Source organism: Alosa pseudoharengus, unplaced genomic scaffold, assembly GCF_046254945.1.
Source record: "Alosa pseudoharengus isolate Yale_2024_CS ecotype anadromous, Long Island Sound unplaced genomic scaffold, YU_APseudo_1.1 YU_APseudo_1.1_scf_4, whole genome shotgun sequence".
NCBI lineage: Eukaryota > Metazoa > Chordata > Actinopteri > Clupeiformes > Clupeidae > Alosa > Alosa pseudoharengus.
In genome coordinates, this window is record NW_027468774.1 from 14,017,796 (window position 1) to 14,039,871 (window position 22,076).

Below are 22,076 nucleotides of genomic sequence, written 5' to 3' on the forward strand. Positions count from 1 at the left end.
AATAAGGGGTTAGGTGCCTTACTCAAGGGCACTTCAGCCGTGGATGTGGGCATGGGAGAGCAGTGCTCAACCACTTCCCCCGCCCACATTTTTTCTACTGGTCGGGGATCGAACCGGCAAGGCCGAAGCTTGTCGAATTAAAAGATAACTAGGCTATCATCAAAAAGTTGCATTGCTTCCATGATAAAATGTAATCAGGTAATCCCCAACAATGTAACTGTAATCTGATTACACAATTTTTTTATTGTAATCTGGGCTGATTATAGTTACTTGATTTTTGTAATCTGATTACGTAATCCAGATTACATGTAATCCGTTACTACCCAACCCTGCACACATGTAATATATGCTAAAGTGCAAATGCTAGATAGAAGGTGTAGTTTTGTTTAGCAGTGTTACAGCCTCTGGAAAGGAGCTTGATATGGCTAGCTGGGCCTCTATCCTTCCATCTATCCGTGAGCGGTGCTGCACTTGGTCGAGGGGATTTCTTGGGATAGGACCAGAGACGGTTGTATGTATATTAAGGATCTTTGGTTGGGGCAAGGCTAGGCTACTCTGCGAAATCTGCTGCAGCCAACCTGCGCAGCTCCGTCTGGCATTTTTTACCTTAGGTAAAAAAACCATAATAATCAGCATACACGTACATGTATGTACATGTATGCTGATTATTATGATTTTTTACCGTGTTTACTCTGTAAAGCGACCTTGGGTGCTTTGAAAGGCGCTATGTAACAAATAAAATGTATTATTATTATTATTATTATTATTATTATTATTATTATTATTTTACATCAGCCTAACTATGAATGGAATCCACTTGGAGAGCAAACAATATTTTTATGTAGCCTATATAAAATGATTGTTATATATATATAATTATTTTTATTTTTACCACATTTGTTACCATGTGCTGTTCCACAGATTGTAAGGAATGATTCCCTCTTCCTGCTGGCACATTATAAAAAAATTTTTAGGTGTGGCTCATTTTACCCCGTTTTCCTCTAAAATTTCGCTACTTTGCAAAGTAGATCGGATCCAACAGACAAGACAATACAACTTGAAACTTGAACTTCCGAAAGAAGTTGAGGCAGCTGCGTCCTCCTGACAAGGAAAATCGAGCACGTTTTCTACATTGTGATGAGTTGGTCATGACTGATCCAGAGCCCGTTTACAGATAGGCCTACTCATATTAGAAATTCTCTGACTGATCGAAGATCAGCTTTGAATACCAGTGTAGAAACGGAAACAGTTCCGTGTAGGAATAGACCAAATCTTTTTTGAAGGTGGACAACAATTCTCCCCACATACAAACGTTTACTTTGGATCACTTGAATTTTAAATGTAACAGTGTCGTGTATTTTATTAATTCATAGCTGAGCAACATTCAATGATGCGTGGATTTAACAAAGCTAAATCTTAAAACGGCTGACTGTCTTAATAGCCTTACCTTTGTTCTCGGTGTGGTACAGTCCTTTTCTCGACGCTCAATGGTTGGCGCCGGGTGGTGTCCACATGGCTTTCTGAGTAAAATCCTCCTTTCTTACTAAAATTTACGATTCTTGTCATTGACCGAACAAAAAAATTACATCAATGCGTGAAACAGAGGATATGGAGGCCGATATGGACTTTGATGATGGCGAAGAGCCTTCATTCAGTGATCCAGAGGATTTCGAGGATGACTTAAGTGATCAGGGTAAGTAAAAAGAGGAAAGTAGCCGGCTTTTAGGCCTAGCTGCTACTACCGTGAACCAGAACACTGTGCCGTCGTAAAGCTAATATCGATAGCTAGCGTACATGGCTCTGGTAATGATAGCCATATTAGTCAATGTATTGAACTCTGAACGCCATTTGAGATCCAATGTTTGATTGACCTTTCTAAGAAACTTGGAACTAAACGTCTCTTGCTGCAAATCCACTAACTACCTAGTGCTACGCGACTTTGTCAGAGTTGTTGTAGCTAGCTAGTTGCGAAGCAACGTTAGCAAGTGTTAGCCAGACTCATGATAACGTTACCAGCGTTGACTGTGAAATGAATTGGAATGTGATAAATATGCAGTATTGTATACACATGGATGATTAATTTAACGTCCTAAACTATGAGCTCAGAGTGTTTTTGATGTAGATGACTATGAACAGTTGTTGGCAGACATGGTTGGCCTACTTAAAACGTACAGTTGAGGTGGCTAATTTGTCAAGTTATGCTAGGTAGCTAGTCCCCCAGCTGTCAAGGCATTGTTTCCGCAACAAGTGCATATTTTGTTAGTGTGACATTTTAGTGAAACATCTTAGGAAACGTAATATATCTAAACATAATTAAACTTTAACCTACCCTCTTGAAAGACACACTCATACATAGTTGATATACTTTGGCATGAGAGCTGAGAAGTAACACTCAAAGTAACACTGAGAAGTGAAATTTGCGAGATACTTGAGCGTGCGACTCAGAATGTAATTTTGCTCATTACTTCTCTATAAATACCAGCGCTGGGTTAATATGCATTTATTTGGATCTTGTGTTAACTTTGGTGACTTGTTTTGGTGATCCAGAGCTTTTGGAGGATCTCCTCGGGGAAAAACCTCAGGAGGCAGATGGCATTGACTCCGTTATAGTGGTGGACAATGTGCCCCAGGTTGGACCAGAACGTTTGGAGAAACTAAAAAATGTAATCCACAAGATCTTCTCTAAATTTGGCAAAATCACCAATGAGTTTTACCCTGACGCTGAGGGCAAAACCAAGGGGTAAGTCCACAACCCTCTAGACTGCATTTTGTTTGTGCATGGTCTTGAAACCATGTAAGGCGACTAACATTCCCCTTTACCATCATTCTCTTTCAGGTATATATTTTTGGAGTATTCTGCACCTTCTCATGCACAGGAAGCAGTGAAGAATGCAGATGGCTACAAATTGGATAAACAGCACACTTTCCGTGTCAACCTTTTCACAGATTTTGATAAGTATGTTACCTTTTGAGTATCCTTTTGTTGTGGTGTTCTTTTGAAAAAGACATTTGCAAAACTAGGCAACTGTACGATGTGTATAATGTTCAACCAACTTTGTTTATTCAGGTACATGAATATCAGTGATGAATGGGAAGCACCAGAGAAGCAGCCATTTAAAGATTTTGTGAGTGCTTCTTGTAACACTTATCAAGCACAGAAACTGTGACATCTGGACGGCAAAATTCCTTAATCACCATTAACATTGCCCTACTGTGTGTCATACAGGGTAATCTGCGCCACTGGATGGAGGATCCTGATTGTCGTGATCAGTACAGTGTGATTTATGAAGCTGGTGAAAGGACAGGCATATTCTCCAATGATGCCAAAGATGCGATCACAGTGGAAGAGAGAGCGGTGAGTTAGTGTCCTTGGCATTTCACACCACTAGCATAGCCTTCATCCCAAAGTGTGTATTTAACCCATTTACTCCTAAAATGCCTGCTAAAAACGCCTATAGAATCCTATGGCATTCTAGACTAAATAACCTTATTTCCTGAGGGTTTTCTGAAAACATACTAAAAATTGTCAACGTCTACCAAAATTTTATATCTAAGCCTCTGTAGCACCTAGAAACATGGAATAAAAAGCATGCTGCGCTACGCAGCATCCAGCGGGAGGGTCAATGTTGCGCTACGTAGCATCCAGCGGGAGGGTCAATGTTGCGTCATGCAGCATCCAGCGCGATTAGCAAAAATAAGATTGCTCTACCGCACCCTATTGACTTTTTACTCGATTTTATTCAGAGCGAACAACGCGTTTCGCATACAGCGTCCTCAGGTTCGCTCAAGTCGCTGGATGCGAAACGTGTTGTTCGCTCTGAATAAAATCGGGTAAAAAGTCAACAGTGTGCGCGGTAGAGCAATCTTATTTTTGCTATTTAGGTATGTTCCTGCAATCTACCTGCACCTAACCAGGCTGTGTGTGGATCTTGGTTTCATTTGGAGTGTGTATTTAATTGTTGACTTGATTACTGACTGTTTTTCCCCTGCCTCTCTTCCTGCTGCGTTCCTCTCTGTAGCGCTGGACCGAAACTTACGTGCGCTGGTCTCCCAAGGGTACCTATCTCGCTACATTCCATCAGAGGGGCATTGCATTGTGGGGTGGGGAGAAGTTCAAGCAGATCCAGAGGTTCAGCCACCAGGGTGTGCAGCTCATTGACTTCTCTCCCTGCGAAAGGTAACGTCACTGCTCTAGATTTGACAGCTGCAAATCCACCAGGGTTCCCAGGTGAAAGTAATTGTAGGTGAATAATTACTTAATATTAATCTTAGACTGGCGAACTTCAGGAAAAACTCAGGAATCAGGTTTATTCTGTTACAAGCAGAGAGAGTACAAAAAAGGTCTATGTAGGCCTAGCCCAGGCCAGGCCTAGGTTGGCCTGAAGCCAACTATTCTCTTCCGCTCTACATCCTTAGTCCAAGTCTAGAAAATCTGATCGATCTCACAAACATTGCAGTTTAGTTACTTTTAAATGGTTTAAACAAAGAACAAAGTGGCACCAAGAACAAGCCCACTTGATTGGTTCTACAGTTGGTATCAGACACACCTACTCACACCCACTTCACACCTATGCATTCTTGTCAGAATAGCATGAGGAGAGATATCTTATATATCAGAAATATCACTTATAGAATGTTCCAAACATTCTCACAATCACATCATTACAATCCTTGTAATGAGACTATCAAAATGATACCAGACATGAATACATTTACATTTCATGATACATGGATACATTATATCAAGGTAGCATCCTTTGTCTTGTGTAAGTGATAGGCCTTAAACCAGCACATTAGCATTCCATTGGGGGAGGGGATGGGGTCTTTGTTTAAAACCAAGATGGGTTACATGGCTAACTAAAAGTAGTCTTGAAGTTAAATTATTATCCATTTTAACCATACATTTTATTGCTATCAATTCCCCCTTTTCAAGTCTGAATGACTTGAAGTTTAAAATAAGATTCCATAACATGAGCCTTCTTGAACAATTTAACAATTTTTTGTTGTTGTTGTTTTTTTTTTTTATAAAGTCCATAATCAGTCCATAATCAATGTAAGTGTGTGCGTGAGCAAGGAAAGCAGCGTTCAGCATACACCCTTTCTTGCGTTTCTCTTCCGTTGAAGAAGGGTCCTCTTATGAAACTTGAATGTGTCTGCATTGTTTCAGTGTAAGTGTATGCGAGTGCAAAGGGTGTGCATGGCAGGCCGCGTTCGGCGTGCACCCTTGTGTCAGTCCAAATATGTCCACATGAACAATGGGCCATGAGTGTCTTTGATGATGCGGAGTGCGATGCTGCTTTCGGCACCCCCTTTCGTTGCTTTCAGTCAGTCCAGTTTTGTTGCTTCCAGAGTCATGGCAGTTGCTTCTGCCACTGGTTCCGTTGGACCTGTGGTTCCTGAGCCTCGTCCAGTTTCGTCTCATGACATGGCCTGGCCCCGACCGCTGCTGCTGGCTGTACCTGAGCCCAGGGCAGAGTTGTCTGGTCCATCAAGCTCGTCCAGTGGCATGGCCTGGTCTCCACGGCTGCTGCTCTGGCGTGGTAGCTGAGCCTGGTTGGTGGAGCCATTCGCCATCTTGAAAGGATCTTCTGATATGTTTGCTTAGTGGTAGTCGAAGACAAAGGCATGTCACACCTCCCTTTGTCCCTTTTGGCATGAAAGAGATTCTGGAGAGTGGATTCACAACAACTTTGAGAGACATTAGCATGAGTGTAAACAGAGTCAAACAGTGTCTCGTGAATGCAGATTCACAAGTCAACAACAGTATGCTAATGTATTCAGTTTCTCAATTGGAGACAGTCACACCTACAGCATGGGTCTTCTAACATAGCAGGGCTATTTATCTCCAAACAGAGACTACACATTTGCATCTATTGGCAAAAGGCCAATATAAAGAAAATAAATAAACTTTGGTTAAGTTTAGATGTTTAAAAGAAAAATAATCCACAGACTCACGTGGGTAGGGTACCCCTACATGTCTTTTAAAGAGATTTTGCATTAGAAGTGAGGGTCAGTAAAACAAAACAGTAGGCATTTAAAAAATGACCATTTGAGCAATAAAACCAATAAACTTAGATGGTATTTCAAGTCAATACCATCTATCTCCCCCTTTTTATAGTTTCTTAACTATAACAAAAAAAATACAAACTAAAAACAAATAAAAGGTAATTTCAAACAGAAAGAAACTCAAGTTGTGGGTATGAATCCATTCAATTGAACATTTGCCCACATCAAACAAGGCGTAAACATGTAGCAAACATTTCCCATTGGCATACAAGCAAAAATAAAAAAAAATATGTCTTAACATGTTAAACCCAAAAGATGTCCCTCAAATGAAAGAAAGAAAATGGTTGAAATCAACAATGGTTTCCCATTATCACTCCTCTTAGGTTCATATCTCCCCAGTGAAGTTCCTTTTGTGTCCATGGGGGAGAAGCTGGGGGGTTGGTTATAGAATACAGTGCTGCTAGAACAAAGGCAGTGAGATAAGATAGCAAAAGGTGTGAAAACTTTTGACCCAAGAAAACAAAGGACTTGAAACAAAAAATGGAAACAAACACATATAACGAAATAAACAAATTTCACACACACAGGGCCGGCCCACACGCGCATTCATTCATACTGGACACACAGACACACACAGCTCCATGGAGCTGGAGGACAACTTTAAACGGGCTGCAGGAAGAATTTCCTGCTTAAAAGAACAAAAGAAGTTTAGTCAAGCCTTTTCAGTTAGCTCATATTAGCTCACAAAGACATCTAGACGCCCCTAGCGGCAGCTAGTTAGCTCAGGCGTACTTAAAAGAGGCCTAACCATGCTCTCTTGAGCTTATGCTGTTTGAGCTTATGCTGTTTGCACACTTGAAAAAGATTACGACAAAAATCCTGGATTCATCATCTGAGTGTAGATGTAGCCTAAAACAAAACACCACATCTACTCAAAAACAAAACAAGACTAGTGTTAGCTTGGATTCTAGCCGCTCATACGCTCTTGGTGATAAAAACAAAAAGGGCAGCACCAAGTTCTGTCTAATATTCTGTTTTGGTAGTGAAGGAATAAAATGTTCTGTAAACACAAAGGGGCATAAGCTACGTAGCTTGTTAGGACATGATGTCCCTAAAACCCGCGAAAAATAGATTGCACACGAACCACCGTGTTTAATACTGAGCTGCCTAGCACACTCGCTAATCTATTTACTCCTTATATCCAATAAAGAGGCACCATTGGACTTCAATCCAACACATATATAGACGCTTTACAAAATATGGATTAATTCGTCTTGTGCGACGTTTTGCCAAAATCGGGGAAGCACAAATTTATGTCCACTATTAAATTACGGTTTTGCCAAAATATTGCCAAAATCGGGGAAGCACAATTTTGTGTCCACTATTAAGTTACGGTTTTGCCAAAATGTCTACTCACTCAGAATGCCTTTTCCGATATCTTACCGCCCATTCCAAACTGTGGTTAGTAGGAACCGCCCGGATTTACAGATCCACCTTCGTTCATCACCAAAGAAGAAATGCAGATAAAAAGCGTCCTTAACTTGGGAGCTGTCACCAGAGCGATGAGAAAAAGAAAAAAAAAAAAAAACTGCGGCGTCTTAGAATCAGCGACAAAAGTATATTATCTCGGTGGAACCTCCATGAAAGTAATTGTAGGTGAATAATTACTTAATATTAATCTTAGACTGGCGAACTTCAGGAAAAACTCAGGAATCAGGTTTATTCTGTTACAAGCAGAGAGAGTACAAAAAAGGTCTATGTAGGCCTAGCCCAGGCCAGGCCTAGGTTGGCCTGAAGCCAACTATTCTCTTCCGCTCTACATCCTTAGTCCAAGTCTAGAAAATCTGATCTCACAAACATTGCAGTTTAGTTACTTTTAAATGGTTTAAACAAAGAACAAAGTGGCACCAAGAACAAGCCCACTTGATTGGTTCTACAGTTGGTATCAGACACACCTACTCACACCCACTTCACACCTATGCATTCTTGTCAGAATAGCATGAGGAGAGATATCTTATATATCAGAAATATCACTTATAGAATGTTCCAAACATTCTCACAATCACATCATTACAATCCTTGTAATGAGACTATCAAAATGATACCAGACATGAATACATTTACATTTCATGATACATGGATACATTATATCAAGGTAGCATCCTTTGTCTTGTGTAAGTGATAGGCCTTAAACCAGCACATTAGCATTCCATTGGGGGAGGGGATGGGGTCTTTGTTTAAAACCAAGATGGGTTACATGGCTAACTAAAAGTAGTCTTGAAGTTAAATTATTATCCATTTTAACCATACATTTTATTGCTATCACAGGGGACCTTGAAATCCCTGACGTTTGAATTAAAGAGGCGGGGGGGGGGGGTGCAAAACTTTTTTTGAAAAGACATAAATTGATATGCTTTTTGAAAGTGCTTGAGGTGATGTATTTTGTGTGAGAGAAGGCGAGAGCCTACATTGTCTTCCAGGACTTAACACAGCTGTAACAACATTTGACTTTAAACTGTGTCTCAAACAACTGCTGTGTTGGGTTATTTCATTTGAAGGAAGTGGATCTGGAATGTCCTTGAAAAAGTCCTTGAATTTGATGTGAAAAGCTGTGGGAACACCACTATGGTCTCCACCCCCCACCCCCCCTGTTCTGCTTTTTAAATTGAGGACTTTGTTTGATTTGTGTATTGGTATTTTTAGGTATGTGGTCACCTTTAGTCCCCTCATGGACACGAAAGACGACCCCCAAGCAATCATCATATGGGATGTTCTGACTGGACAGAAGAAGCGAGGCTTCCACTGTGAGAGCTCTGCCCACTGGCCCATTTTTAAGTGAGTTCTGATGCTTTGCAGATGCTGTAATGGTTTTTGGTCACAATCTGCCTTGGATGAACCAGCCCCACTCTATTGTTAATGTTATGTGTACTTTCAGTGACATTTAATTTTCCACTTATCTCGCAGATGGAGCAATGATGGGAAGTTCTTTGCCAGAATGTCTCAGGATACGCTCAGCATCTATGAGACACCTGTAAGATTTTCAGCATTTAATAATTAGAAGTAGATACTGTAATCTCATTTATGTGTTGTGTAACAGGTAGTTATGTAAGGCCCTACATATAGTAACTCTATTTGAGTTTTTGCTGCAGTGCTTTACAGCTTAGGTGTCCGCCTAACCAACACCTGCGTTAACTATGTTGTCCTAATAAATAATATATTTTATAATTTCATAGCTCTTTCATTGTAGAGCTATCTGCACCTATACCTTGCTTTTTTTAACCTGACTTGAACTCCGACAGAATCAGCACCTCTAATATCATAAGGCTGGCTTGGCTTATACACATAGTAGGTTAAAGTTAGCCTGACATTAAGATGTAGGGTCTGGGAACTTACCATAGGCACTGCTCAATCCGAGGGGCGGGATAAACGGTTGTCTTTCAAATTTCCTCTGCACAAAAAAGGATAGCGCTACAACCGGCTACAATGAGTCCCATGCATTTTCCCACCAACGGAGCTAGTTGGCTAGTTGATCAAACTTTTGCCAATTTAAAAAAAGCTTAACTCGAGTCGCGATTCAAAGGCCGCTGTTCGCCAGCAGCAGCATCCATCTTCTTTGTTTTCAAGTAGCAGGAAATTCACGTGGAAATTCACCGTAGCCGACTCTATACACGATGTGATTGGCCTGATAGAAGTTTCATTTTTCCAGTTCGCAAGCCAAAGGAGAGTTGCTAGACTACCCTGGCTGCAAATTACATTTGCTGACGCTAGGGTGCGTCTAGATTTCTAGGCTAGGTTAAAGTAACAATCGTATTTAAATTCAGGGTAAATGCTGGAATTTGTACAATTGTCAGAAGTCAGGAAGTTAGTGAGCGATCAAACTGCCCTCCCTGCTTTACAATTGCATGATTTTAATTGAGGATACTTTCTTCCTGTTTAGTCCATGGGTCTCTTGGATAAGAAGAGTCTGAAGATCAATGGTATTAAGTAAGTTGAACCATATATGTTTCCATTGACTTTGGTTTTGCTGATATAACTAGCCTTTTAAATGGACCTTTTCATGTTTCAATGTGCTTTTTGTTCTCTTTCAGGGACTTCTCTTGGTCACCTGGTGACAACATCATTGCCTTCTGGGTCCCAGAAGACAAAGACATCCCAGCAAGGGTGACTCTCATGCAGCTTCCAACCAGGAACGAGATCAGGGTGCGCAATCTGTTCAACGTTGTGGACTGCAAGCTCCACTGGCAGAAAAATGGCGACTACCTGTGTGTTAAAGTCGACAGGACCCCCAAAGGCACACAGGTAACAAGAGAAAATTCCCCTGGGTCCCATACGTTTTCAGTTTAGGCATGGACTGCTTAGTATCAGAGAATAGATTGTAGTAACGTCACACAGATATTTTCCTGCTTCAAGCTATGTGTCCCATTATCCATATATCTGTTAGTTGGATGTGAAAGTGCTGATCTCATCCCTTGTGGGTTTTTTTCCCCCCAGGGTGTTGTCACCAACTTTGAGATTTTCCGGATGAGGGAGAAGCAGGTCCCTGTGGATGTGGTTGAGATGAAGGGTGAGTAAGGAAACCAGGCTCATCTTTCTTCTGACTGTAACATTATTACTTAAAACTTAACATGGTTTTGCAGTGTTTAACTACTCTGAATCATAGAGAGAATGTTGGAAGACATTGGGGGAAATTAATGTTTTCTTGCAGTTTTTTTGTTAATCTAGGGGCTAATCTTTAGAGATGCTATCTGTCATCATTAACAAACCTACACACTTAATTACCTATATACCAACACACCTACACTTTAAGCACATGGGCCTCCCCAACACAAGCCTGTGTTTATGTAAAGTCTTGATGGTTTTTGTCTTGCTTGCAGACAGCATCATTGCGTTTGCCTGGGAGCCCAATGGCAGCAAGTTTGCTGTGCTTCATGGCGAGTCTCCCAGAATCAACGTTTCTTTTTACCATGTCAAGAGCAATGGAAAGATTGATCTGATCAGTAAGTTGTGTTCCCCTCACTAAAAACATGAATTGGTCCTTTCCTGACGTGCACCACTGAAAATGGTTTGTTTTGCAGAAATGTTCGACAAACAGCAAGCAAACAGCATTTTCTGGAGTCCCCAGGGTCAGTTCTTGGTGTTGGCTGGATTGAGGAGGTTAGATGTTTGTTGTTGTTATTATATGCATACTGATCACATTATTCCCCTTCCTCTCAATTTGTTGATGTTAAACAAATTGCACCCTTGGTTTTTTGTTTCTTTACCACTCCAGCATGAACGGTGCTTTAGCTTTTGTGGACACCTCAGACTGCACCATGATGAACATCGCCGAACACTACATGGCCTCAGACGTGGAGTGGGACCCCACCGGTCGCTTCTTGGTGACCTCTGTCTCCTGGTGGAGCCACAAGGTGACTAATCAGCCCTCATATCAGCTCCTCCTTCTCCTCAGTGGAGCCATGTGATTGCGTGTGTCCTCCCGTCGCCCTAATTAAGGGTGTCATGACGGCTTAATTGCCTTATCAGTTTAATCCCCTCTTTGCCCTCATCACCTGCAGGTGGACAATGCCTACTGGCTGTGGACCTTCCAGGGCCGCCTGCTGCAGAAGAACAACAGGGATCGCTTCTGCCAGCTGCTGTGGAGGCCACGGCCCCCCGTCCTCCTGTCCCAGGAGCAGATCAAAGTGAGCAGGGCCCCATCGAGGCTTTTCTTGTACTCTCCGCTTCTCGTAATGCAATTTTCAATGCACTGTGGCAATGATGAGCTCTCTCTCTCTCTCTCTCTCTCTCTCTCTCTCTCTCTCTCTCTCTCTCTCTCTCTCTCTCTCTCTCTCTCTCTCTCTGTGTGTGTGGTGTGTGTTCTGTCTTTCATATTTGTAATTTGAATAAACTTGGTGAAATGGAAACAGCCACAGAGGTTGATTTCAATAGTTGAGTTTGGTCTGTTGAATGTTTACCTTAGTCTAAGTAGAGGACTGAAAGGTATGAGCTCAAAATGAGTCATGACAAGGAGCCTGCTCTGATTCCATTCCTTTTAGTCTGGTGCACTTTGCCTAATCAGACCTCCTGTTTTTCTAGACCATCAAGAAGGACCTGAAGAAATACTCCAAGATATTCGAGCAGAAAGATCGTCTCAGTCAATCCAAGGCCTCCAAGGTACAATTTCTGCATTTCTAAGTGTCTGCACCAACACGTTGTCATCTCTTCATAGAGGTTTGTTTAATACCTGTGGATTGTTCTCAAGTTTGATTGTAATCTCTTGTAAAGGAACTGATTGACAAGAGACGTAACATGATGGACGAGTACCGCCAGTATCGTGACGCTGCCCAAAAGGTGTACCAGGAGCAGAAACAGCTCCGTCTGGAGCTCAGAGGAGGTGAGATTACGGCACAGACTAGAAAACCACAGAATAGGTCTATTTATTGGCATTGTGTACACATGTAATATCACATTGTTATATTTAATATCTAGATATATATTGTCTTTTGTATTGTCTTTGTCTTGGCATGAACAGTCTTTGGCATTTCACTACGTATTGTACTTTTTATAATTGTATGTGATAAATCAGTTTTAATTTGAATAACAACAATAGTTTGGAGATGTCAAATTGCGATTGATACCATAATCTCAAGTCTCAAATCTCAAATTTAAGTCTGAAAAAAGAGCTGATGTGTTCGCGTTTGTAAATTATTAAAGGAGTGGACACCGATGAACTGGACAGCAATGTGGATGACTGGGAGGAGGAGACCATTGAGTTTTTCATCAATGAAGAAGTTATTCCCTTCGGCGAGCTGTAGTCCTTGGACCAGGTGGTTGTCTCTTTCAGTACAAATCTGAACTGTATAAATGAAAGGAAAATGCACTGTTCTCCCGCTGTTGGTAACAGCTGCTCTCCTCTGCCAATAATGCAAATGTATTGAAATGATTCTATCTGGCAAATAAGTATTGTGTGGATGCAAATAAAGTTGCGGCTGCAGCTCTGCACTTGACCTGTATCACTAGTCTCATGTGCTTCTCTTTCCTCTTTACAGCTTGGTGATTTGGAGAGGAATTGGTGTGGATTTCAAAAGCATCAGTTGTCTCTCTCTGGGCCTCGGGGAATCTCTTCAAGCCTATAATAATCCTTGTCTTGTAGAATTGCCATCGATCACTAGTGCCTTTTAATATCGGTGGCTGCTGTGGGAGAGTCGTGAAGCCTCTGTGGATTTGCTCCTCTGGCACCTACTCCAGTTCCAACAGGACCTCACTCTGTCTCCAACACTTTGGACCCCATCTGGACACAGTCTGCTCTGTTGAGGGTTTTAAAATCTCAATTGTTTAATCCTTTTTTCAGTGATTGAGTTGATTTTTTTTTTTTTCACCTCTGTCTCTTCTTTCATAATATCAAAGGCTGTGGCCATGTCACGACGTGCCATGAACTTTTTTTACACCGCAGAGTGGAAAGAAAAGTGTTGGTCTCAGACATTTTTCCGCGAAGATAAAATGTGGTCTAGTGTGCCGACATGGCACTACAGTGGGCTATACCCTCCCCCTTTCAGATTACCTTGTATTAAAATGTGCACGAAGACGAATAAAGAATATACTTACAAATGTGCAAAGGCAAAATGTTCTTTTCTTACGCTCCTGGGGATTTTGGAAGAGTATTGTTTATAATTCACCAGTGATGTTTATATTCTTAACTGCCAGGAACATATCTCTCTATTGCAAGATCAAAGATGGGGTCATTGAGTTCTTCACGAACACATACAACAAGGACCTGGATCTTTTGCTCTAACCAAAATGACAATACCTAAATTTTGATGTACTGTTTTCTTTTATCACTGGCATCATTTTAAACAAAAATAGTATTAGTTTCAGACTTTGGCATTACATGCCCAGGGAAGGGAGAGTGCTGGGTGAAAACACTGAGTTATTATGAATTAAGTATTTGTGACCTTGATCTCCACTTGAAGTGCTCATTTCAGGCCTATTTAATGCTGCACATTAGCTAGGGCCCAGCTGCTGTGCACAGGGTTTGGGCGTTGGGTGCAGCGAGGTGTCTCAGGTCACGTTTTCCTACCAGTTTGGCTCAGGGCCTCCTCTGTCACACACTACCTAATCTGACCTGAAGTTCTCCTCTCCTGACTCCACATGGCTGCCATGTGCTCCGGGTGTGTTGCTGCTCCGCTCTTCTCTGTGTGACCCAAATAGGCACTCACGAATGATGATGCTGCTGCCTAGCAAGAGCGGGGGTGGGGGGGGGATAGGCTGAAATGGCGTTAAAGCATCTTTTGCATTTTGAGTTTTAGATCCTGTGCACTGACTAAACAAAATGGGTCGAGGATTATTATTAACAGTGTGAAGGGCACTTTGCTGCTTTTAAAGCATGTTTGAAGTGTGCTCTTGTACATGAAAAGGGATTTAGGGCGACTAATCCTCATTTGCTGTGTCAAGCAACAAGAAGGCAAGTAGAGAGGTGGCCGCCATCACTTCTCTGGAATTTGGATGTTTGCTCTGCTTCTTCAAAACAAGTATTATGAGTAAAAATGTCTTGCACACTTAAGGTTTAGAATCCTTGTACCAATACTAATGTCCAATACTGGTATGTCTACTTTAAATCAACAAGAAAACATATTCAAGGTACATACATATCCAACAGAGTGAGAACCGCTTGCGCTCTGGCACGACCACTCTGATAGCTACACGCAAATCCTAGACATCCTCTCATTCTCTTTTAAGGCATAATTGTCTCTTCTACAGAAGTTTCCCTGTCTGGGAAGAACAACGTAGCCCTACGGTTGTTCACACAAAACTCGTCTGATTACACTTAATTTCCCCCGAAGTCTACACTGCCTGCCCTGACATGAAATTTGTTTTGCGCTTGACTCAGTTCTCATTACAGCTCAAGTGAAGTTCTAGTAGGCTAGGCTACATAACTGACCCAGGATCTGCAAGATAATACAGTTTTATGAGAAGTGGGGTTTGAGATCTCGCGAGTTTTTCTGGTCTCCACTTGGCTGCTTGGTGTGTCAAAATACCCCGCTCGTTCGCACATCCTTTCTCAGCTGACGCCGTCTGGGGCGGAGAGCGCAAAATAAGTCCTGTGGAGAGGTGAGTCTAAGCTACTGTTCCGGCAATGTTTTTAAACACCATATTTATTTGCAACTCGCTGTTGTTTTCGAAACAAACTCTTTACTGTCAACCAGTGCTGATAAAGGCGAATCTCATCTGCTGGTTCTGAGCAGCCAGCGAGCGATATCTGGTCCAGGGGAGGGGGGCAGTGATTCGGAATATGCTTTCGTTCTAGCGGATTATATTCACTTTTAAATACGCTAGCGCAATGTGGAACAGAGTGCTAAAGTGCATATAGATAGATTTGTTTTATGAGTTCACGTGTAACGGCCAACGGCGCTCTCGCCAGCTGCCCTCCCTGGTGATGGTGTCAAAGAGCTACATTGTGCGATTCGGTAGAATGTAGTGGTTGCTGCCGCACATGATGAATAGGTGTACAGTGCTCTAGCGGGCCAGGCGTGTAGCCTACCGAGTTATAAGAATATTAATTAGTAGTGTAATCATGTTGGGAATGTGATAGTTCACTGGCAGCAGTGTAATACCTAAGCTTAAGAAGGACAGCTTAATATCGTTATAGGAAACGGAAGTAATAGCCAGACTTAGGCTAGACCAACCGCTATTTTCGATGGAAATAACATGCCTTCATTCAAGTTCGTTTGCCCTCCGAAGAAAATGTGTGTTTCGTTCTCTAAAGAAATATGAACGCATAGTTGTATAGCTTGTATTTTAAATTGTGGTTGGTTAAAAAACGGAAAGCTTTTTATGCGAGAGTTGATTTATCGAAACTCGTGGCTTTTCTATCCAAGAGTTCGGGGAGCATAATAGTAAAGGGCCTAACGTCTGTTTTTCACCCTGCCAAAACCTTTAGCCTACAATCCTGCAGTTCTTCTGGTCACTCGAGTCTCACAACTGGGCACTATTTTGTTTTCATCTCATTATGGTGTGAAGTAGGCTGCCATACTACTTCTGAGAGACACACTGTAGGCCTACTTTTTCCATTACGAATAGTGCCTGTTAACCTTTTTTTTCATACTTGCTGTTTTGCTACCCTACTGCAGGGGCCCAATCCACAAGCACACAATAAAGTGTATTATGGAATATTATTCTGGTGTCCTGTGTCTCAAAATAAGCTCTTCCTGGAAATTGATGTTAAAATAGATTGTATGTGCACATTTGGATAGGGTAAATAGCACGATGTGCTTACATAATTGCAAAAGGGTCCTCGACTGTTGTAGAAAGAAATAGCTGATCTTTATTGCAATATCTACATTGCCCATTATCAGCAATCATTCATCCAATATTCCAAAGGCACATTCTGTTTACCAATCTGATATCATTTTAAAAGGCTAACTGAGAAAACATTGGAGAACCCTTTTGCAATTATGTAAACACATAATGTAATCTGAAAACTGCCGCCCTGATTTAAAGAACAATACAACTGATCTCAGCTGGTATTCTGTCTATAATGGAGTGTGATATGAATTTCTAAGTGACCCCAAACTTTTGACCGGTACATACATACATACATACATACATACATACATACAAAATACAACAGACTTGTACACAGTCAAACACAGACGTTATTTTATTAATTGAACCTTTATCTGTAGGAAGGTTTACATACTGTATGTATACATATGTCTTTACAGGTTATTTATAATTAATGATGATGATGATGATGATTCACATGCCCAAAGTGCATGTCTGACGTAGTATCACCATCTGGCAACAGAAAGAATGGCTACATTAGTAACACATGATGTTGATGCAGTTCTGCTACAACAGAATAGTTCATCGGAATCATGTCAAGATTAGACATGATGTCAAGATGTTGCTGATGTTGAATTGTGAAGGGATTGTTTATAGGTTGAAATGTGTCCAAGTGGTGATGCAGTGAATTGAAATATATCGCCAGATAAACAGGAAATGTGTTATAAAGTCACAATGAATTGGTTGATTTGGCTAAAACTTCACAAGTTCTTATTTATTATCTAGCAACAGAAAGATTAACTATTTTACTGGTCTTAGCTGTACAATTCCTATACGTTTCATCAGAGTTATGTGTGCATGTACATGGGAGCTCACAGACACCCCCAGAGTGTAGTGCTGTAGCTGCCTGACCGCGTTAGCTTCGTACCGACAGTACTCGAGAAAATGGAGATCTGCTTATGTTAAAACAAGCCAGATTTCTCCTTTAAATGAATTTGTATTGCAATGTTATGTATAAGCATGTAACCAGGGAACTTCAAAAAAGTCAAGAAAAGTCATCACATTTCATCACCATTATTATTATTCTATAGTCTATAATCTACCCCAGTTCTATCAATTAAAGCAAAATCCAGCGGGAATACACAAGGCACCAGACTATATTGAAAAATGCATGTTGTGGGCTACTAAAAGTAGGCCCTGATGTTCTATAACACACAGTAGGCTACATTCGGCATTGAAGAGTGTTAAACAGAGTTAACACTCCATAGACCAGAGGGTGAACTATACGTTTGCTCACAGCTCTGTGTTACTTTAGATGTTTAACTTGAAATCTTTTGTACATGGCCGTAAAATCTCCCTATTAATGTTGAATGGTTTTAAGAGACTGTCTTGTATCTTTCTCTGCTAAATTCCACGTGTGTCTGTGTGTGTATGTGTTTTTCTAAAAACATCAAAAGGTAAAAGGCAGAATTGTTCATCTCAGGTTATGAAAGAGGGACTTTTAGGTGTCTATGAAAATGATCCAAATGGTCTGTTTCTACAGAACAACACAATTTGAGGTTATTGTGGCAAAGGACTTGGCCCTTACCACTGTAATTCTTGGTGGAAATGTTGTATAATGATCTAGCAGACACCAACATAGTGAGATAATAGCATATTTTCCTGTGGTCTGAGTTGACATTTACCATGATCCACGCTACTTTAGAGATTACAATTGTTGAAACCCGGCAAAGGGAATGTGTCACTGCTGTTGACACGGCTTACCATGCTGACGTGTAGTTTCTGATGTCACTGATAGTAATTTCTTGTTCTCTCTCTCTCTCTCTGTTGCTTCCCCATCCAGAGGTTGTAATGCTTTCCACTGGCTTGGGACCTGCTAACATGGAGCTAAGGTGAGGATGGACTACCCACCGCCAAAATCAGACAGAATGGGGAAATCCAGACTGTTTCGCATCTTTCTGATCCTGGGCTCCGTGTTCATGATCCTGTTGATCATCATCTACTGGGATGATGTGGGGGCGACCCACTTCTACCTGCACACCACCATATCCGGCCCGCACACGTCCCGGCAGCCCCCGGAGGGTAACACCGATCCCAAGCCCAAGCCAGACACGGACAAAGAACCCTCTTTCCTGTCGGACATTGATGCCTTTGTCAACCAGTTCCTGATTGGCACCGCGGACCCCACCGAGCAGCTGAGAGGGGAGCCCCTTGCTGGCGACGCCAACCAGAACCAGTCCAACGAGTCCAAGTCCGATGAGAAGTTTGTTCCCAGACGCGAGTGGAAGATCCACTTGACTCCGATCACCCAGGAGCTAAAGCAAAGACAGGATGACCGGAGACATATGGTCCGCGGTCTCTGCAGTGGCAACAGCACACTCGACTTCCCCGGCAAGAACAGGACATTTGACGAAATCCCCAACAAGGAGCTGGACCACCTCATCGTGGACGATCGGCACGGGATCATCTACTGCTATGTGCCCAAGGTGGCGTGCACTAACTGGAAGCGCATCATGATCGTGCTGAGTGAGAGCCTGCTGGTGGACGGCGTGCCTTACCAGGACCCCCTGGACGTGCCCACCGAGCTCATCCACAACAGCAGCCTGCACTTCACCTTCAACAAGTTCTGGAAGCGTTACGGCAAGTTCTCACGCCACCTGATGAAGATCAAGCTCAAGAAGTACACCAAGTTCTTGTTCGTCCGTGACCCCTTCGTCCGGCTCATCTCCGCCTACCGGAACAAGTTCGAGCAGGAGAACGAGGAGTTCTACAAGAGGTTCGCTGTGGTCATGCTCAAGCGATTCGGAAATTACTCGGATCCCCCAGCGTCGGTCGTGGATGCGTTTGCTGCCGGCATCAGGCCAACTTTCTCCAACTTCATCCAGTACCTCCTGGACCCCAACACGGAGAAGGAGGCCCCCTTCAATGAGCACTGGAGACAGATGTACCGCCTGTGCCACCCATGCCAGATCAACTACGACTTTGTGGGGAAGCTGGAAACCTTGGATGACGATGCCGAGCACTTGCTAAGAATCCTGCGTGTGGACAATGTGGTCCAGTTCCCGACGAGCCATCGGAACCGAACGGTGACCAGCTGGGAGCAAGATTGGTTCTCCAACATTCCGTACGAGTCGCGGAAAGAACTCTACAAGCTCTACGAGGCTGACTTCAGATTGTTTGGATATGCAAAACCCGAGAAACTTTTACATGAGTGAAACAGTGCCCCATTTTAAGGATAGGAAATATGGGAAATATTGCAGTTTTAATGTCATTGTTATTGTACTGACTTTTCTTTCTTTTTTCTAATACCCCTTGAGGTTTTGTACAAGGGATGCTTTTATGGTTATGGTCATGGTTATGGGATTTGGCAGACACCTTTGTCCAAAGCGACACACAAATACAAAAACAAAAACATAATATTTAAAAAACAAGAAGTACACCAAGTACTTTTATTTGTGCTGTCTGGTTTCTTGAGTCATCTTAGTGATTCAGATATTTCATTTTGCAATGCAAGGGTTTGAAAAGAGGGCAGCATCAAAAACAGTAATGCTTTTTAATGGGTCCCAGCAACCTCAATGAGTTGGTCAACAAGGTAGCAAACAGTGGAGGTTGTGGATTTTCATGTTAGAGTTTGTCCTCTGGTGTAAGAGATTTGTATTATTTTAATAAGTACATGTATACAGTTGAGGCACTTCGTTCACAAGAGAAAGTAATATCTACTGTGTATCAACAGTGTTTTCAAAAAGTCTAATGGTCTTTGCTGCTCACAGAGAGAATTAGGACAGCTTCTAAAAAGGGGAAACGTGCAACCAGTCAGTTGATGATTTTTATAAAACATGTTTATTTGAATGTTTGTTTTTTTGTTCATTTTATATAATTCCCCTCTCACAACAGAGGAAGAATGAATGTGACTATTTGTGTGAATGTGTTACAAATGCAGCTATCTTGCATAGATTCAATTTTTTTTATATCTTAGTTTGTACATATTTTTCTGTTTTAAATGGCACAAGCATTCATCGTAGCAGTGATGTATTTTAGCATGCAGTGATGCAGATATACTTTGCTGCCTATCAGCAGCAAAAGGAAATTCCTTTGTAGCAGATTATGTTTCTGAGGACAATTGTCAGGCCTCTTTTCCCTCTGCATCCATGCATCCTCCTCCTTTTTATCGTCATGTTCATTTGATTTAAGGCTCTTTTGCATTTGGAAGGAGCACTGTTAAACTGGCGTTTGTTTGCTGTAGTCCTCTGCATGCCATAGATTTGAACGAAGCATGTTTGCCTTGCAGTCCTTGTCGACAAATGCAGACAAGAGGGAAATACAGTGCTTCCTAACTCAAACAGTCCAGTGGAGTTTTTAGTCTCTGTTAAATTAATAGGAATTAGGCTAATAGAAACGATATAAGACATCAGACAAATCATTTTAAGCACAAAACAATATTTGGTTTTATATATAGCTGGTTACATTATACCTTTTCAGCAGCAGCAGCAAAACATTTTTGTGTAATGCTTCTTCTTGGGGCAGAATGATCCTAACAAGGATCTGTTAGTAGAGAGGTTAGATGCTGGGCACTTCATTATCCATTATCCTGCACTCCTTCTACACCTTTTGTTCTTCTCTTTTGAAAGATGCCATCAAAAAATTAACCTGATGCACTTTGCACAGAGGACTGTACGTTCTGTCCTTAACTCTGAGAGTGTGTGTGCATTTGTTTGATTTATTTTGGCAGTTGTGTGTGTGTGTTTCCTGTATGGGTCCCTATGATGCTTCGGTGGGTTGGTGTCAGAGGGTGAGTCAGCAGCAGGAAAGCTGGAGAGCATCCATTGGGACAGGAAGGGAAGGGAAAGAGGGCTAGACGGATGTGTTATCTCTTCTGACCAGCTAGCCCCCAGGTCAGGGCTCACCTCTGGAGGAGAGGAGATTTCTGGTTAACACTGCACTGTTGCACCCACACTGTAACGGTGCCTTTTTAAAGACAAGGGAAGTAACGTTTACACAGCAAAAAGCATAAAAGAAAAAGTATTTTTCTAAGTCTGACTATATTTGTCTATGGGAAAAAGACTATTGTTTAGGAAATTGTTTGGGAAATATTTTAATGATGTATAGGATATTTGATGTATACTGTATGTTTATATTTGCTATATCTGGCCAAGATTATGGCTAGGATGCTGAATCTTGTCAATGCATTTTTCTTTCCTTGTTGAAGTTTGGTTTGGTGCGGACAAAGCACATCCTTCTCCCATGTTCAGTAAAACAGAAGATGCTTAGTTCTATGTACTGTCCTTTGCCTATGTATTTTTGAATATGGTTGTGCAACAATACAAAACTTGACGTTATTTTGTTAAAGTTATGTGCCATAAGAACTTTATAAGAACAAGATTATGAGCTACATGTGTTTATTTGTGACCTTTCTGATGCCTCTATCTAAACGGAAAAAAAGAGTAGAATGTCTCCTAACAGGACTAATTTCAGTCACAGTTGCATGCAATGTTTAGTTGCAGGGTAAATTATAGTGTTAGCTCAAAAAGGGATATATTTGTGTATAGTTTTCATCAGGTCTGAATAGTGAAAAAAACTGTCAAGTGGACTGGTTTTAGGTCACGGTGATCAGTCCTTTATTTATTATTGTATTATTTAAACCATGTTCAGGCAGTTATATCAGAAAGGATGGAAATGTGGGCATGATGTAATATATTTTCATCATTTTCTCAGTTTTTCAGTTTCAAGATCTTGTCATGTGTGTTGCACATTTTGGTTCTCTGTCTGGGCATTAAAGTGACATGGTTAAAATATTAAGCTTTTTTTTCCAA

General features: G+C 41.6%; 2 protein-coding genes across 2 annotated transcripts; both read left to right on the forward strand.

Moving 5' to 3' along the window:
* Positions 1-1,471: 1,471 nt before the first annotated feature.
* Positions 1,472-13,608, forward strand: eif3ba (eukaryotic translation initiation factor 3, subunit Ba). Its single transcript, XM_076264909.1, has 19 exons — positions 1,472-1,693; positions 2,548-2,740; positions 2,837-2,956; positions 3,068-3,125; positions 3,227-3,355; positions 4,020-4,177; positions 8,710-8,841; positions 8,971-9,037; positions 9,944-9,990; positions 10,095-10,305; positions 10,498-10,570; positions 10,881-11,003; positions 11,082-11,160; positions 11,276-11,414; positions 11,562-11,687; positions 12,082-12,159; positions 12,271-12,379; positions 12,700-12,812; positions 13,035-13,608. Exons 1-18 carry the CDS (start codon positions 1,591-1,593, stop codon positions 12,798-12,800), a joined length of 2,046 nt encoding a protein of 681 aa, XP_076121024.1. The 5' UTR covers positions 1,472-1,590; the 3' UTR covers positions 12,801-12,812; positions 13,035-13,608.
* Positions 13,609-15,021: 1,413 nt separating this feature from the next.
* Positions 15,022-22,046, forward strand: chst12a (carbohydrate (chondroitin 4) sulfotransferase 12a). Its single transcript, XM_076264922.1, has 2 exons — positions 15,022-15,093; positions 18,110-22,046. Exon 2 carries the CDS (start codon positions 18,165-18,167, stop codon positions 19,479-19,481), a length of 1,317 nt encoding a protein of 438 aa, XP_076121037.1. The 5' UTR covers positions 15,022-15,093; positions 18,110-18,164; the 3' UTR covers positions 19,482-22,046.
* Positions 22,047-22,076: the final 30 nt, after the last annotated feature.

What these genes read in the sequence shown, in the direction of transcription:
- chst12a (XM_076264922.1), top strand. Translation starts at nt 18,165, where the DNA reads ATGGACTACCCACCGCCAAAATCAGACAGAATGGGGAAATCCAGACTG.
- eif3ba (XM_076264909.1), top strand. Translation starts at nt 1,591, where the DNA reads ATGCGTGAAACAGAGGATATGGAGGCCGATATGGACTTTGATGATGGC. An exon ending in GGATGTGGTTGAGATGAAGG is followed by an intron (nt 10,571 to 10,880) that starts GTGAGTAAGGAA and finishes TCTTGCTTGCAG; the next exon opens with ACAGCATCATTGCGTTTGCC. An exon ending in TGGAAAGATTGATCTGATCA is followed by an intron (nt 11,004 to 11,081) that starts GTAAGTTGTGTT and finishes TTTGTTTTGCAG; the next exon opens with AAATGTTCGACAAACAGCAA.